The sequence below is a fragment of the Delphinus delphis genome, chromosome 7 (genome assembly GCF_949987515.2).
Source record: "Delphinus delphis chromosome 7, mDelDel1.2, whole genome shotgun sequence".
Taxonomy (NCBI): Eukaryota; Metazoa; Chordata; class Mammalia; order Artiodactyla; family Delphinidae; genus Delphinus; species Delphinus delphis.
Genome location: NC_082689.1, coordinates 2,905,199 through 2,922,362, shown reverse-complemented (window position 1 = coordinate 2,922,362; position 17,164 = coordinate 2,905,199). Strand labels below are relative to the sequence as shown.

At 57.6% G+C, this 17,164-nt stretch overlaps 1 protein-coding gene across 2 annotated transcripts in view; it reads right to left on the bottom strand.

Moving 5' to 3' along the window:
• Positions 1-17,164, bottom strand: part of PER2 (period circadian regulator 2) — a 40,619-nt gene continuing 23,455 nt past the window's right edge. For both annotated transcript variants that reach the window (XM_060015830.1, XM_060015832.1), the window contains 14 exons: positions 16,950-17,056; positions 16,202-16,355; positions 15,886-15,994; positions 15,040-15,165; positions 14,498-14,582; positions 13,863-14,025; positions 13,652-13,776; positions 12,672-12,836; positions 11,400-11,654; positions 8,541-9,361; positions 7,249-7,435; positions 5,956-6,145; positions 4,851-5,001; positions 1-2,189 (listed from right to left, as the gene is read on the bottom strand). In XM_060015830.1, the coding sequence (XP_059871813.1) occupies positions 2,040-2,189; positions 4,851-5,001; positions 5,956-6,145; positions 7,249-7,435; positions 8,541-9,361; positions 11,400-11,654; positions 12,672-12,836; positions 13,652-13,776; positions 13,863-14,025; positions 14,498-14,582; positions 15,040-15,165; positions 15,886-15,994; positions 16,202-16,355; positions 16,950-17,056 (2,788 nt within the window). In that variant the 3' untranslated portion in view covers positions 1-2,039. The remainder of the gene's footprint in view (positions 2,190-4,850; positions 5,002-5,955; positions 6,146-7,248; positions 7,436-8,540; positions 9,362-11,399; positions 11,655-12,671; positions 12,837-13,651; positions 13,777-13,862; positions 14,026-14,497; positions 14,583-15,039; positions 15,166-15,885; positions 15,995-16,201; positions 16,356-16,949; positions 17,057-17,164) is intronic.

Sequence of the window (17,164 nt, the reverse complement as noted above, 5' to 3'; positions counted from 1 at the left end):
TTTATTTACCAATTTTCTAAAAGGCAAAAAATCATAAAAAGACACAAGCAGTCCAACAAACATATTGCACTGGGTGAAGAAAGTCTGGTTTGCACATAAACAAACCACTTGTCCGGCAAGGCTTAACACGTCGTTACACAGACTCTGAGAGCTTATTTACATATCTTTTTAGGAATATATTAAAAAGAAGGCTCAGTTTAAAATCGAGAAGAAGTTTTTTATAACACCCGTGTAAGCACACACACTAACGAAAATGTAAGACCCGATGCGTGGCACCGTGTAAACAATTTCACAAAATGCTCCTGCTGTCAACTTCTCAGCGCACGTCAAAGCTACGCAGCAGTTAACAATCAATGAATATATATAAATGCTAAGATAATGCTGCCAGTAAACATTGCTAACAGGAGGGAACGTGTTGGCAGTCTTGCGTTTAGGGAAAGTCAATGCAACTTTCGCTCCCATCTAATCCCTTAATGATCTGCCTTTAGTGGCAGGAAGCAGTTTGTAGCATCTAGTCTCCACACAAATGCATAGACTACACCTTGTCTTGGGTATCTGCAGGTGATGTTGCTTTGTAAATTAAAAAAAATAAAAAATTAAACTTTCTGTGTCCGAGTTTATGAAAAATAGGATTGATATTCAGGCATAAAGTGGTCTGACTATGAAAACCAACTGGATTACAAGGAGACGTCACCTGTCCTAGTAGCTGCTTCTCCAGCAAAGAACAGGGGAAGCTGCCCCCTTTTAACTTCCTACAGACGCGATGCAATTGTAAGTCAGTTGTTTCATCACTGGCAGCTTCTCATTCACCCTAGGGACCAATGTAACATTTTTGCAGACAATCTTTGGGATAGACGATGCAGTATGAGGTTTTGCAAAAAGTTGGGCCGTCTGGTCTCACTTTTCCCCGAGTGTCCCATTCACCTGAAAGTGCTAGTGGACATCACCACAGAGACCGGAAATGGCACCAATGAGGTCAGGTTCATGAAAAGAATTAGGGGCCGGTGTCCCAGCCCAGGTGTGGTGAGAGCGGTTAGATCACGGCGCCCTGGAAAACACAGATGCAGCCACCAGCTAAGTCAGGAGAAAGCACTGGCTCAGCTGGGCCAGAGCTGATGTCTCGGAAGTGCCGATCAAAGAATAAGTACGGGTGGGTCCCAAGTGTGGCGATCAAAGCCTGGTTTGCAGAGGGAAGTCACAATAAGGGGATGACCGACAATGTGTTTTTATCTACATATTGGCTATCCCGGTCTGAAAAGGATACGAGAATGATGTCAAAATATACACAAGGGTCTGTGTATTTCTGAGGATGTATATTTCTACGATGGAGTTGGTCACACAAACCACTAGGCATCTTTAGTCCAGAGCGAGCATTTCAACTTCGTTCACCCCAAACTTAAGCTACGTCAGGTGAAATGTTTGCTCTACCACACTTGAAGCTGAAGCTGCTGGTCTGCCATTTAATGCAAAACATGTTGAAAGAAGATTAGCGGAGGCTGTGATCTCCACTTGGTATGTTTTAAAAACATCTAGTCTGACTAAATAATTTAGATAAAAAGCAGCCCCCCAGAGAGGACATAATTTGATCTGATCCAAACACACTCTGGGGAAGCTCCGAAAGGCCGGCCCCTCAGCACGGAGTCACCTGTGGCATCCTAGCTGTGGGTCACAGCCCGGTGCGATGCCCCGGGACCGCCCACGGGGAGCCAGCAGACACTGGTGCTCTGGCTGAGAACACTCAGCCGCTTCCGCGACACAAGGAGGGAAGCAGTCCTTCTCAAGTTAAACAATGATGAAAATCTCCTCCCCTGTCCCCGAAAACTCCATATTTATATTTTAAATACAAAAAGCTACTTCTTCCCAAACTTCTCCTACCCGCCACGGTTTTAAATCACCCCTTCGGAAAACGATGGGTTTTTTCTAGAACAAAAAAAGTCATGTAAGTATATCCGTCCATTTCATTAGAAACACAGGTGAAGACCCTCCCCCTCCTCAGAGCACCACCTAATGTATGCCACCGGCTGTCCCGCTGCGGGGGGTTACGTCTGCCCTTCGTTTCTGTGACTCAGGGAAGGTCCGTTTTCCTCTTCTGTGGTGTCGGTTGTTCCGCTGAGTCCCAGAGTAGGGGTAGCTTCCTCATACCGCATGCAAACGTTGTCTTTTCCCTTGTTTTCACAGCAAACGCATTCCTTAAAAGAAAAAATGCAAATCAGTAATAAAAATGAGATCTTTGGTACGAAAAAGTAGTTCAAGCTGAGAGAGGTGCAGGTGATCAGGTGTCAGCAGTGAGGCTGCTGGAGGGTGAGCAGGTGCCACTGGGCGTGGGACCCCTGCCTGCTCTCCAAGGAGCCAGAGCTCTTCCCAAGAGGTCCCTGCTCCCAGCTCCCCAGGCCCCTCCCTTGTCTTCGAGGTGGCTGTGCATAGCGAGGGGACAGCATCAACCAGAGGCTCTAGTGCCAGCTCCTCCTCTTTCTGCCTGTGGGACCTGGAGTTGCTACCGACCTTCTCTAACCTCAGTTTTCTAATCTGTAGAATGGGACAGCAACAACGCACTGTCTCATTTGTTCATTTCCCATCTGTTAAGCACCTGTCGTGTTCCAGGCACGTTCTAAGCACTGGGAGTCAGCAGTGAACAAAGAGGAAAATCTGTGTCCCAGCGGAGGTGATCTCCTAGTAGCCGAATGAGAAATGCTCCACAGTGTATTAAAAGATGGGAAATGCGGGGCTGACACGGAATGAGGCATGTGAGGACGTCTGTAATTTTACTGACGTTCCACTGAGAGAGTGACTGTAGTGGTTTTAAAATACGCCCACGAATTCTTTGACACCCCTTCCTCAGAAGCGGGAGGCCTGGACTCGGTGACCTGCCACTAACGAAGAGGAGGTGATGCCGGTGACACGTGGGTCGTAACAGGCACTGCAGCCCCTCGGTTCTCTCTGGGGAGGCCGGGATCGTGTCATGAGGACACACAAGCAGCCCGATGGACAGATCCACACGGCAAGGAACTGAGGCCTCCTGCCAACAGCCAGCACCAAGGTGCAGGCACGTGAGGGAGCCTCCTTGGAAGGGGATCTTCCTGTCACCATCCTGTCTTCAGATGGCACGAGCCCCGGCCAACATCTCACCTTCGCCCTCAGGAGAGACCCTGAGCCAGAACCACCCAGCTAAGTTGCTCTTAAATTCCCAACCCAAAGAAACAGTGGGAGATGATAAATGATTATTATTTTAAGCTCCTAAGCTTTGGGGTTATTTGCTAGGTAGTATTAGAGAAATAACACAGCAGCATGTGAAAAAAAAGACTTGAAGGAAGCTGGAGTGAGCCATGTGTCTGTCTGAGGAAAGAGGAGTCCAAGCAGAGGGAAGGGCAGGTGCAAAGGCCCTGAGGCAGAAGCCTGCTCAATGATTTCAGGGAACAACTGGAGAGGAGGGAGTGAGGGGAGATGGGAGCTGTGGGGAGGGGGTGTCATATTTTAACAGCTTTGCAGCAATTTATTCTGATTGAGAAGGGGCACCGCTGGAAGGGCTCAGAGCTGAGGGGTGACGTGATCTCACTGTAGGGGACAAGGGGGAACAGAGTGCAGCGGGGGGGGGGATACTGTGACAATCAGGTGAAGCAGCACTGTGGCGTGGACCAGGGTGGTGATGCTGGAGGTGATGGGAAGGGGCTGGTTTCCAGCCACCTTGAAGGTCAAGCCAGTAGGACCTGCTAGTGGACTGGATGGGGCACGACAGAAAGAGAGTCCAGAGGGCTGTGGACCGAGCAAGAGGGGTGATGGAGTCACCCTTGAGTGGGTGGGAAGACAGTGGGTGGGCTGGCTCTCTCTGAGCATAACCAGGACAGCAGATGAAGTTCGACAGAGGTGGACGCTAGGGAGTCTCGGCACGGAGACACTGCTTTCGGTCAGGAGGAGAGAGCTGACAGCGCCAGAGGGAGTGTAGACAGAAGAGGAAGGTGCAAACCCTGAGCCTGGGCGCATCCACACTGATGGGTACAAGAGCGAGGGGCCAAGGGGCCGGGGCCAAGGGAGGGGTGCTCTCAGAGGAGGGGCCGGCCGTCGCTGAATGCCGCGAGTGGGTCGGTTAGGGTGAGGACGGAGACGTCAGTGGATTCAGCTGCTGGACCTGGAGGCCTTGACGAGAGCAGCCTCCCGGGCAGTGCTGGTATGGGGGTGCTCTGAGGGGAGCGGGGGAGAGGAGCTGGGGTACAGTGACACCTCTGGGACCCTCGGGAAGGAACAGAGACAGGAGGGGCAGGCTGGTGAGAGTGGGAGGGAGGGTGGAGACCTGCTGTCTCCCTGTTACTTAATGGTCTACGTGGATGTTGAGGGTTTATGACAGAGGAAGTGTGTGTGTGGGTGTTTTCACTGGAAACAGAATTGAAAGAAAAAAAATTCAAATTTCAGCATGTGATTGAGACTAGATATTTAGGAGACCTTTTTGGAAACAGTGTTGAAAAGCCATTGGAAGAAAGTTCTTTGAAGGAAACCTAACAGTGTGGTGGTATTTTTTTTTTTTAATGAACTTTTTTTTTTTTTTTTGCGGCACACGGGCCTCTCACCGCTGTGGCCTCTCCCGTTGCGGAGCACAGGCTCCGGACGCGCAGGCTCAGTGGCCGTGGATCACGGGCCCAGCCGCTCCGCGGCATGTGGGATCTTCCCGGACCGGGGCACGAACCCACGTCCCCTGCATCGGCAGGTGGACTCTCAACCACCGGGCCACCAGGGAAGCCCTTTAATGAACTTTTAATCTTAGAAGTTTTAAATGAACAGAACAGTTGCAAAGACAGCACAGAGCTTTCTCATCACAGTGCCTTTTAACGCAAAGTCAGAAAACCCGCTCCAGAGCTCACCGCCACGTCGAAGGCCGCGGGCAGCCCGCCCGACCGCATCCACGGGTGGACGTCCTGCAGCTCCTGCCTCTGCCTGTCTGTGAACCTGGGCTGGAGCCTCTGCAGCACCTTCAGCTTCTCCCTGTCCTCCTGCAGGACCGTTTCTAAATTTCTTCATGAAATATTTAGAAATAGGAAAGCTTTAGAACGTCTCAAGGGCTTTGTTTTTTAAAGAATATACTCGTTTTCTACCAACACTTCCAGTGTTAATCATGTAATTTTAGATGATTTTGTTTAAATTTCCTTTCCATTTAAAATAAATTACCCTACTTAAGGTAACGTCATCTCCCTAGTAGATAGTCTGTAGTTTTTCTATGAAGATGATACACCGAGTTCTGATTTTCATTTCACTTTAGCGCAGCCATGGGAGCCGGGTATCTGCAGACACTTGGTTCTGTGCCCGGGAGGTTCTCACCAGCGAGGTGGTAGGTAGACAAGCCCTCCCCTGCCACCTGCCGACACTGGCCTGCCCGGCAGCAGTCCTGGAGACAGAGCCCTGGGCTCCCCTGGCCCAGAGGCCTGGCTGTTCTGAGCCTCAGGGTTAATCTGTCCTTCCTCCCCCCCATGTCCCTCCACCGAGGGGGCACTGCACAGGGGCATGGACCCTGATAGGTTCCAGGTTCCTTGGAGTGGTCAGAGCTGAGGCACAGACCCAGGTCCCTACAGAGCAGCCAGCAGCCTTGGGCTGGTCATCCACCTTGACTCTTGGTTTCTGCATCTCTAAGACACACACACACACACACACACACACACACACACACACACACACATCACCGGCCACATAGGGTTGCTGGCAACAGAGCAAAAGAGACGACGTTGGCACGAATGCTTTGTAAACGTCTTGTGACACCGTGGCGGGTCCCCAGAGCCCGTCATCCTGGAGGCCTGTAGCAGGTCACTCTGCGGGCTCTGTGTGGCCAGCGGCACCATCTAGAGGAGCCCTGCTTCTATCTGTGCACTCAGCTCAATCTGAGATACGGCTCCCGAGGGAAGGCCTCTGGCCTTGTGGTTCTGGGGAAACCTGCACCCAGCCCTTCACTGTCCCGAGCCGCCGGCGAACGGTTACCGCGAAGGCATCTGGTATGCCATCATGACGCTGTCGTCCGTGTCGGCCCCGAGCAGCCAGACGGGGTCCTGGAGGGCGTCCCTGAGGCGCTCACTCTCCGCCACGTCCACCTTCGCTTTTGCTCTGTGGTTATTCTCTGAGGAGTCGACGCTTCTAAAATACTTGCTGGTGTGACTTGTGTTGCTGCTGCCTTTAAAACACAAAGCATGGCAGGTCAAAACCTGGACTCCTGCGCTGACCTTGACTCCTGCGCTGACCTGGACTCCTGCGCTGACCTTGACTCCTGCGCTGACCTGGACTCCTGCGCTGACCTTGACTCCTGCGCTGACCTGGACTCCTGCGCTGACCTTGACTCCTGCGCTGACCTTGACTCCTGCGCTGACCTGGACTCCTGCTCTGACCTTGACTCCTGCGCTGACCTTGCACGCTGTGCTCGTGTAAAGGAACAGCAGCATTACAGAGCTGAAGGGTTTTGTTTGGTAACTGGTGCCTGGGTTGGTGGACCTTCCCTTCTCTTTCCAATTCTCGAGTTGTCTGGGTAATTTAAAAACAGGATATCAGCTGGTACCATGGAGGTGATTCTCTCCTGGGGAGGCCCCGAGGAGTCCAGGTGGGGCTATATCTTAGAAGCCGTGCTCTTCTCTCCCAGGCTCACTACCTCCGGACTAAGCCAGGCCACAGAGAAGCCGCCCCTGTGAGCGGCAGGCGGCTGTCCCGGAGCGCCTCCCGGCAGGCCTCCCGCAGGGAGAGGGGCCCGCTCACTTCAGGGAAGCGGGGGTCTTACAGTCTGGGGAGAGTGTGTGCTCTTCCCGTGGGGCGGTTCCAGATCACACCTAAACGATCCCGGTCGGTCCACACGCTAGCTTCTCACCAGGGGATCTAACTCAGGAAGGCGAGCCGCTGCCAGCCCTCCCGGCACACCCGGGGAGCCCCAGGGACAGTCCAAGCAGGGCCAGCTAGGGTGGGGGGCCTGCAGTGCCGCTGAGGTCGAGAGCGACGGACAACAGAGGGAAGTGGGGCGGGCCGGGGCTGCCGACCGCGCGGGTGGAGCGGGGTAGGAGGAGCCCAGCTGCCTGTCTGAACGGCTGAGGGCCCCGAGGAGCTGCTCGGGGTGCAGCCGGATGCCTGCATGTCGGGGCCCTGCCCAAGTCAGCCTGCGGCTTTGGGGTGACTGGCTCCCTGGGGGCCGGAGAGTCAAGGACACCCAGGTGTATCACGTGAGAATCTTCCAAACACACCTGCCACCTCCCACCCCGCCCCGACTCCCAGGTGCTCCCAGCACCACCTACATACCGGCCCCACTTGCAGATGCATCGCAGCCCAGCGAGCCGGAGCCCAGGGAGTAGGAGGTGACGGAGGCCCCGCTCCCGGACGGGGCTGAGCCCGTGGCGGAGCAGAGGTCCTCGCGCAGCAGGAGGCGCAGCAGGCCGCTGGGCGTGCACAGGGCGTCGCTGCTCTGGACGTCCTTGGGCTTGTCGCACTTTGGGAACAGGGAGGAGACACCGAGTCAGGTGTCTGGTCTGCACCAGACTCCCAGGGACACAGCGGGTGCGCCCTCCTTGGACCGCTGGCCCTTCCTCCACGTGCCATATGCGCAGACCCCATGGTTACTGGGACCACAGCGGGACTCTTGGTAGTGGGATGGATGCCATCTAATTAAATTTAGTTTGGGGAGAGTCCCACTAAAGACGGCAGCTCTTGGATCCCTGCGGGGGAAGCCTCAGGCTTGCTCCTCCGCCAAGGCGGGCAAGTGTCTCCTGCAGCACCCCAAAGATGCTCCTCGCAGAGGCAGGGCTCTGGCTTCCCGGCTCCTGCGCCCCCAGAGTGGGGACGGGCTTGGACATGAGGGGGGCTTGGCCTGGGAGCGCCCCAACCCTCCAATCCTTGGAACCCAGACTGTAGGCCCGGGAGTCAGCAGCCGTGCTGGGACAACCACCCTGCTCCCACTTGCTCTCCCAGGAGCATGGGCAGGGGAGCCCCGCCCAGCTCCTTCCTCGGAAGGCCCACGGATCACACTGCCTCAGCGGATGCGACCACACACCGAAGCTCTCAGGACACAGAAGCATTAACTGGAAATCAAACTACAATTTCATTAACCGAGTACGAGTACACGCCAACGTCCCTCAAGACGTGGGAGGATGCACACCCACGGCACTGGCTTCCAGCTCCCTCCTGGCCCTGCTCCTTCACCGTGAGCCCCTCTGCTGCCAGCTGCCCTCCAAGGCGCCTCCGTTCTGACCTTTCACCTGACTGTGCTTTATCCCCGAAGCATTCACTGAAAACCTGGAGGCCCGTGACGATGGGTCACGAAATCACCTGTGGCTGTTTGGCGCCTGCGTCCGCCAGCAGACAACCCATCTCCCTTTTCCCCTTCAGGTCCCAAGACAATAAACACCGGCTGCTCTGACAGGGTCTTTTACCCGGAACGTGTTATCTCCTAGCACACGTGTTTATGTCGGAATTGAAATCGTCTGGTAGTAACCTCAGTGCAGGGACCACCTGAGGTGAGGATGTCCGTGACCCGCCCGAGGCGGCCGCGTTCGCCACCTGCCTGCGTTAGACAAAGGGCATCAGGAGATCCTTACGGTTGGCGGTGCCTCGGGCCGCCGGTCCCAGGATGAGCCAGGCTGGCAGTCGGGCCCCGCTCGCACGGTCTCTGTGGGCCCCGTGGGCCCTGCGGCCGCACAGCCGCCCTCGGGGGCCTCCTCCAGCTGCAGCAGGCTGAGCTGCAGGGGCGAGCTCCCACGGGACTGGAAGAGTGGCGGTGAGGTCCTGCCTGCAGACCCCGCGGCCGAGGGCAGGGCGGCCTGGGCGGCCACGCGCGACACGGGCAGCCCGCACTCTGCCAGGGCACACGTGTGCAGGTGTTTGGGGGATGAGGTCCGACCAGGGAACTCAGGCTGCGAGGCAGGAATCACCTCGGACGGCAAGTTCGGCTGGCTGGGGAAGAAAGCTGGGGGCAGGCTCGGGGTCACCGGGGAGAAGGAGCAGCTGGGTAAGACCAAGGCCATGACCGGGGGCAAGGGGCCGGCAGACGGTGGGGGCTGGACCGCCAACTCGCGCTGGGTGTCCACGGGCAGCGCGAGGCCGGCGTGGGGAGTTCCGGGTGCCGCTGCCACGGTCCCTGGAGCTGGCACTATCCCTGGGGCTGGAAACATGGGCAGGGAGTAAGCGGGCACCGGGGTGGGGAAGGGCATCGCGGGGCAGCTGGACTGGGATGTGTCCGACGGTGACCAGGCGGTGGCATTCAGGCCCACCAGCGGCAGCCGCTGGGGCGGGGGCCCCCCGGACCCAGGGCTCCCCGAGGAGTCTCGAGGCTTGACCCGTTTGGACTTAAGTTTTCTGTTCTTCCCCGTTTTTTTCCAAGATGAATCTATTCCAGAGGTATTTCTTAGTCCGGGAGCAGCTAAAATAATGGGAAAACAAGAGTTAAAACGTAAAAATTATGTTATGTTTCCTGTTACGTCAATTTTCAGAGATTTGTAGGACCTCAGAAACCTGAAGGTGACTCCCAGTTCAACAGTGAGTCCCACCCTCCCCATCGCCAGCCTGGGGATCTCGGGGCCACCACCCGGTCTTCCCGGATCCTCAGGAAAGTGAGAAAAATCAGGGCAAAACGTTAGGTTTTCATAAAACTAGATTCAATCCATTTAAAGGACCACCCTTTGTTGCGAGATCACATTCCTTGCTTTCTTCTCATATTAAAATGCCGTTTCTTTCATGAAGCAATAGTGACAAGTGGCATCAAGAAGGTTTTATTTGCCCAGAACAGTAAGAAAGCTGGAAGTCGACGCTAGTCCCCAAGGGCGGTTTGTGACACCTTAGAGGTAGAACCGCTGGTCTCATCTAACCTTATCTGTCAGTGTTATGAGCTTCATCGCTGCTGTTCCTAAAAAGAGATGTTTCCTGCTTAGAAAGCTCGTGGTTCCAGCCCAGGGAAGTCAAAGGGCCGAAGGAACGCTCGCCCTTGGAACCAAGGTCTTCCTCTCTGACGGTGAGCGCTGCTGAGAGGGCCTTTCTCAGGAGACCGGAGGGGCTCCACCCAGTCACATACGGGACCCTGGGCATGTCCCCCCCCACCTCCCCTGGGCACCGGCCGGCGCTGGGAGTACTGTGGGCTCGGGGGTCATGCCGAGCTGGGGGGGGGAGGGTGGGGTGGGCAATGGAACGGGTCCCAGGAACCTCAGCTTCTCCTCTCCTGTCACAGAGGGTAACTCTGGGCTCCTGCAGCAGGTGTGCGAGGACATCCCCTGGCGGCCGTGTCACACGATAAAGGCAAATGGGCCAGCCCAAAGCAGACTGCTAAGCGGGTGGAGGCTTTGCCATTCAGCCTCTCTGCCTGGTGTTCTTCCTACAGGAAATCTGCCCCCTACTGGGACCCGGAGCTACGGCACTGGGCTCCTGGGATGCCACACCAGGGTCTGGGAGGGGCTGCTGTGGACAGCTGTGCAGTCTGTGCACTGCACAAAATGTGTGGCCAAGGGGGCAAGAGGGGGCTGGAACTCTACGGTGGTGTGGACACCGTTTCCTGATTTCCACAGAGGTTCCCGATGTGCTGGCAGTAACCCTGGGTCTGGGGATAAACTCCTTAAGGAGTGTGTCAGCCTCTCACTTCTGGGACATCTGTTTCGGTGTGTCTGCCCAGAGACCAGGGGGAGTTGGGTCCTCATGGTGTGTGTCCCCTGGGCTCACTAGCTCTCAGCTCTGATCCCTGTGTCACGGCCTGGGAGCCCAGGGAAGAGGCGGCATCTCTCATCAGCTTGGCCTTGTCAGGGGGGCCTGGGAAGGTGGCTGGGGGTTGGGAGCCAGGCTCCTGGACCAGAAAAGGGGCAGGGAAGCTCGTCTGTTCCACTTCATCCCTGGCCCGTTGACCACCTGATGGCTCTCAGCCTAAAGGGCAGCTTCACGCACCCCTGGGCTCTGTCGGGCTTGGAGTCCGCAGCCTGGCCCTGAGGCCGATCCGCCAGGAGCGTACGTGCTCTGGGGAGGAGGGCGCCATTCCCTCCTACGGTGTCGTCCGGGGCTAACCTCCTCCCTCAGGGGCTTGACACCGAAGGCCCCGTCAGTGCCATCTCCTTCTCTGGGCAGTGCATTAGCCCAGCTGGTCCGCTGAGGGTCCTGTCTGGGTGGGAAGGTGGGGTAGGGTCTCTTGCCCCTCAAAGTCACCCAGGCAAGAAATGTCTGGCACGGCCGCACTGCAACTGCCCGCCCTGCATTCCACAGGGGGCTGGGCTGGGACTGTCACCACTATTTACAGCACTGCTCCCTTGGGAACACAAAGTGACATCCTTGAGAACATCACTGGTCAAGTTCCAACAGCTTCTTACAAACCCACGTGTCCCAGACTGGGGACGTTTCGCCTTCTGAAAGCAGCGCTAGATTCAGTAATGTTAAGAATAAAGTTAAAAAATAAATCCACTTTTAGCTCAGGTATTACCACTTACCTCTTTCACTCGACTGCCCCTTGCATCTGTCTTGTGAGTAGTAATGGCAGCGAGACTGGAAGACACTGAGCTTTCTTATTTCTCTGAACTTTAGCAGGAAACTCTGCTCCTCCCTCTGGGTGTGGGCGGCCAGCACTTCCTTGGTGAGGCCCAGCTTCCGGAAGGGCCCCTGCTCGTGGCCGAGGCCGCAGGGCAGCACGGAGCCCACCAGGCAGTCCAGAGACCCGGGCCCACTGGCAGCATCTCCCACCGTCTCTGTAACAGAAGACGCACAGCTCTCATCTGCAAGGGCCCTTCCATTTTAAAACGGCTGAAAAAATGCACACTGCACCTATGAAGAACAGAAATCATTCGCACAGAAGATTCCTTCACGATGCCCACAGCATGGGGATAAGATTCCTTCACGATGCCCACAGCATGCCCACAACATGATGTATTTGTTTAGCTTTCTGAGAAAGTTAATGACAAAAGGGGTAGGAAGCCCCATTACCCAGGGGCTCCGGGATCAGTCCTCTAAATTGGGGCACCTCGGGGGGTTTTCAGCCTCTGACGCTGCAGACACTCCAGGCTGTCTTGTGCTTTCAGAGCAAGAGGCTAGGCTGGCGCACAGCCTCATCCTGGCTCAGGATCACGGGCTTGACAGTGTGGCCAGTGGAACTGCGGGTGCAGACAGGATGGGGCGGGTGGGACCACAGACCGTCCTGGAAGGGGTTGGACATTGACTCTCTGATGTGTACTTCTGCCCTCATCACGCCCCCCTTCCAAGCAAAGAACGAATTCAGGATTCGTTTTACTCATGGTATCTGAAGAACAGCTCAGTGTGGCACCCTTGGTTGTCCTGCTATTATGACCCGCACTGGCTCCTGTCCTCACATGGGGAGGGCACGGCTTGTAATCCCATCCAAGGAAGCGGGATGCTGGGCGGGGGCTCGTCCCCAGGCTTCTCTCGGCACCAACGAAGGGGGAGTCCTGGGACCCCTGCTTGGTCCTGGGAGGCCCCTCCGTATCGACACCTGAGCAGACACCTGTCACAGGTGGAGCCAGAGCGCAGCGGGGGCAGGACAGGTGTGGCCACCCCCGCCCGGCATTGCACGGATTTCCTGCACCCCTGTTACTGGGCTGTGTAGCTACCTCCACACTTGGGTAAACCTAAAGAGAATCTGAGGACGGCAGTCGAAGCTTCTCATCTCTATTGTTCAAGTCCGATTCCTCCTGACATCGCCCAAGGAGCAGTAAGCGTTCCTGACATCGCCCAAGGAGCAGTGCGCGTACCGAGCTCAGGCTGCGGCTTCTTGTCGCCCACGTGGACGATGGTGCTGCTGTAGCTGCACTGGCTGGTGAGGGACGCCACGCTCTGTGCCTTGCTGGGCAGCGTCAGCGAGGTCAAGTGCGTGCTCACGTCCGTGTGGCTGTTCACCTTGAAGGGTGACGCGGTCTCTTTATAAGGGAAAATGGAAGCAAGACACAAAAATGTGATAAAAACGAACTGTGGGGATATGCCGCGTGGAGGCCTAGGTGGTGCCCAGTACCGGGGGCAGGGGCGGGGGCAGCTGCGAGTCTGCACACGTCCTGGCAGGTGACACTGTGTCCTCAGGTGTTTATTCACGGGGGATGGCGGAGAGGAGGAGATTCTGAAATGGGAACGCCGCCGCCCTGACCTCCTGAGTCCTTTGGGAGGAGGGAGGCGGCAGGCGGCAGGTGACCGCGGTGCCCTGGGTCAGGGCCTCTGCCGTGGGCCTGCGGGGAGGGCCGCCCGGCAGTCAGGAGCCCGTCTGCTGAGTGCAGGCAGGCAGGTGGCGCTCCCTCCCTGCGGGCTGGGCCAGACTCCACCAGGGCACGGCTGTCCGGTCGCCTCCGTCTACAATGGGAGACCCTACTTCTGATCCTGGTGGCGGCCGCCAGCAACGCCCTCATGTTTGAAGGGCCTGAGGTCTCATCTGACTCGTGGGGTCACTGACCCTCAGAGGCCAGGCCTCCTCTGAGACGCCCAAGAATGACAGCCCGAGAAGCCCTGGCCTCCAGCAGCCCCACAGGATCCTGCCCTCAAAGTCCAGGACCACCTTTATCTCCAGCTCATAAGAAGTTCTGAGCTACTCTGGTCATGTAAAAAATAGCCTATACCCTAATACCGTGTCCCTGAAGCCGCTCAGAATCCACCTGGAAAAAGGGGCTCCAGGACCTCAAATGACGCCTGATCCCACCACAGAGGGTCTAAGTTATCCCGCAGTTAACAGCTCAAACGAACCAGGTACCTGCGGCATGTGGCCCGGGGCCGGCGGTGGCCTCGCGCTTGTCACTGGTCTTCCGCGTGGGGAGGTGTGCCGGGAACTCACACTTCCTCTTCAGGGTGGTGGCCTTGCTGCAGCTCTCCAGGTACCTGTGGGCGGGTGATATAGGGCTTCATGTAACAGAGAGCCCCACAGCGTGAGCAGCTGGGCGGGGAGGGAGGCCAGAGGGCCGCACCTGACGACACTGTCCAGGCAGCTGATCTGCTGGTAGGAGCCCGCGAGCGGGCTCTTGAAGGCCAGCTCCTCAGGAAGGCCGGCCTCGGGCAGGCTGGCCCTGGAGCGGTCCTCTTCCGTGGCTGCAAGAGCTTTCATCTGAGCCGGGGAACTGCTCTGCATTTCTGGAGGAACGACAACATTGTTTTTTCAGTTAATCCTAGTTTTCCCCGGAGTACACTCTATACTTACAAAGCACTTTAATTCTACCTAAAGATAAGGCTGGGGCCTCAGAATACGCTTCATGGACGCAGAGACCCGGAGACAGCCTGCTATGCATGCAGCACTGCTATGCCATCCGCAGGGGGGCCTGGGGGGCGCTCTCTCTGCGGCACTCGGTCCGGCCTGTCCCCGGGGTCAGGGACTCAGCAGTGGGAAAGGTCAGTTCTTCACTTGAACTCCTGAAACTTTCAGGGCCAATAAGATCACAGGCGCCCTATGGTCAGTCGACGCTCCCTGCCTTGGGGAGGGTCGGTCTTTTCAAACATGACTTGGCGGGAATAACAATTGTAACCGTAATTGCCGGCCGTACAGCTTTCCGTCTCCTCGCCTCACCACGCTGAAGTCTCACTAAGGAAATGCTGGATCATTTGTTACCTGCAGCAGACGCGTTCTTTTGTTCTCCAGATTCATCCGGACAAGGGCTTTTGCTTTTGACCTTCTTACCATTTTTACAAATCTCCTGGAAGAAAAACACATCATTCACCCTGGGAGACCCCGCAGCCTTTGCCCCACCCTGGAAAGAGCAAAGCAGGATTAATCCCAGCAACAGCAGCAAGTTCTGAATGAGACCCGAGAGGCAGAACTAGAGACAGCAGAGTTTACGATTCGGAAGAATAGGAAGTAAAGGGAACGGCAGGTTACACTTTCTTCTTTCTAACCCTAACCCTACAGTTAACTCCTCGCTTTTGCTTGATTGGCCTGTTAAATAATTTTCACCTGAACCTCTAGCCAGTCTGTGGCTGCCTCCACCCTTTCGAAGTTACACAACAAGTCCCAGGTGAGCCAAGTTCAGAGCAGCCAGGAGCAGGTGAGGTCGGAAAGGCTCGGCCCCGGCGAGGGCTGTTTCTAAAGTGCTCAGACATGTGAGTCACAGATGACAGACAGAGGGGGACAGAGGGGGACAGAGGGGCACGTACGGCTCTCCCCCGGCAGGGGTCCTCCTGGCCGGTGCATTCGCTGGAGGAGGTCTGGCTCAGGAGGTGTTCGTGGGACCCGCTGCTGCCCAGGCTCCCGTAGCCGCTGGAGCTGCTGTGTGGGACAGGCTGGGGAGACAGCAACAGAAGGACTCTGGACGGGCCGGGGCGCGCCCGCCTTCTCTCAGAGGCGCCGCAACCTGCCCGGGGGCCCTCGGCGGGGGCCAGGTGGGGCCGGGCTTGGACCCAGGGTCAGGCTGCAGTGGGCTCCCAGGCTCCACCCGCGGGGCTGGTCCTGGATCCCAATCCCCAGGAGACTCCACCAACAGGGAGTCCATGGCCACGGGGCTTGGAAACAAAACAAGGTGCCTGACGGTTCCCACAGCCCCCGGAACCGAGAGGCAGGAGGCCACTCCTCGTGGGGCCAACGTGCTTGCAGAAATCTGTCTTGAGTGCTGTGTCCCCAGGGACAGGGAGGGGCGTCCTCAGTTCCCCCTGGGGCCAGCGCGACATCCCGTGTTGCAGGGATGCCCCCCCCTTCCACCCACGGGGGTCACGTGTGGGCTGGCGCCTGGGACGTGGGGACTGGGCTGGGGTGCGCCCTTCAGCCACTTGCCCAGAGCTGTGGTTCAGACACAGATGCCCTGAATGTGCGAGGCGGGGGCAGCCCCCACGCGGGCAAGGCCCACGCGGGTGGGACAGAGACCACCACCATGCGCAGCAGGGCGCAGGGCAGAGCTGGAAGGAGAAGAAGGGCCTGAGAACGGGGGGTGGGGGGCCCCCAGGCCGCAGGGCAGCTCTGGGCTGCCTGCGGGGGCAGGAGGGAGGGCGTGCAGGCAGCACACCCACCTGCAGCAGCAGCCGGTGGATCTGCTCCGTGAGCTCCTGGGTGCCGGGCTGCAGGGCCTTCTCCTCCACGTGCGTCTGAGCCGAGAACACGTCCTCATTCAAAGGCCCCCTGCGTGGTTTTCATTTGTCTCTGTGAGTCGGGGCCCCGCCCTCCTCTCTGCAGACCCCCGGCCCGCCACCTGCCTCCCCCCCCTCACTGCTCTGCCTGAACGAGGCTGGGGCCCCCCAGGGGGCAGGGGGCAGGTCAGCACAAGCACGTGGTGGGAGGTGACCGGGGTCCTGGTCTCCCAGCCCCCCGGGCACTGGGGGCACTCACACCCTGACTCTGTGTCTCCCGATGACGAAGGAGATCTGCCTGCTCCACGGGTTGATGAAGCTGGACCAGCTGGTGTCCAGCGTGACGTACTCCCCGTTCCGGGCACGGAACCGGATGGGGGAATAGTCGAAAGGCTGCCCGCCGGACTGCACGACTAGGAGAGCGAAAACAGAGTTCAGGGAGCGAAGAGATTCAACCGGTGTTCGCGGTACAACAAAAGACACGTGGAGATGCACTTGATTCTGGAATCATCTGAAAACTTAGGAGGTGCCAATACCTCTTCAAAGCCACCACTTTCAATCTCCCATCTTGCTTTAAATTGCGACCGGGGACTGTTTGCGGCAGTGTCCTTACATGTTTTAGGACACACTTCCCTTCGAGCCTCACAGGTCTGCTGCCAGTGGGACGCTCAGTGTCACCTGTGTCGGTGAGGCCTGGGCTTGCTAGGGACATGTGTCGTCCAGCCCCTGGCCTGGGCAGACCACCCCCCAACCCCCCACCGCAGCTGACCCTGTCTCTCCTCCTCCCGCCTGCTGGCGAAGCCAATGGTAAAAGATGAGAGGCCGAGGACTCAGGCCGAGGGCGACTCTCAACCAACCGACAGCGCCGGGACTCAGGCCGGGGGCGGGGCACCCCTTGCCCGCAGCCCACTGGACCCCTCCCGGTGGGTGCTGACCTCGGGAAGACACCCCCAGAGTGCACTAGCTTTGTCCATGCCCCCGGGAAGGACCGTGAGAAGGGGACCTACTCTTTTTGTGGATGGCAAGCATCAGGGGCCTGTCGCTGGGGTGCAGCTGCACGAGCACAGGGGTCTCGATCAGGTCCTGGGGCAGGTGGCCCAGGAGGGGGACCGCCCTGCAAAGCAAGTGCACACAGGGTCACGGCTGCGCTTCAGGACACGAGCCAGAACGCAGCCTCCCAACGGGGCAGCCGACCACCTCCAGGAACGAGTCCGACTCCAAA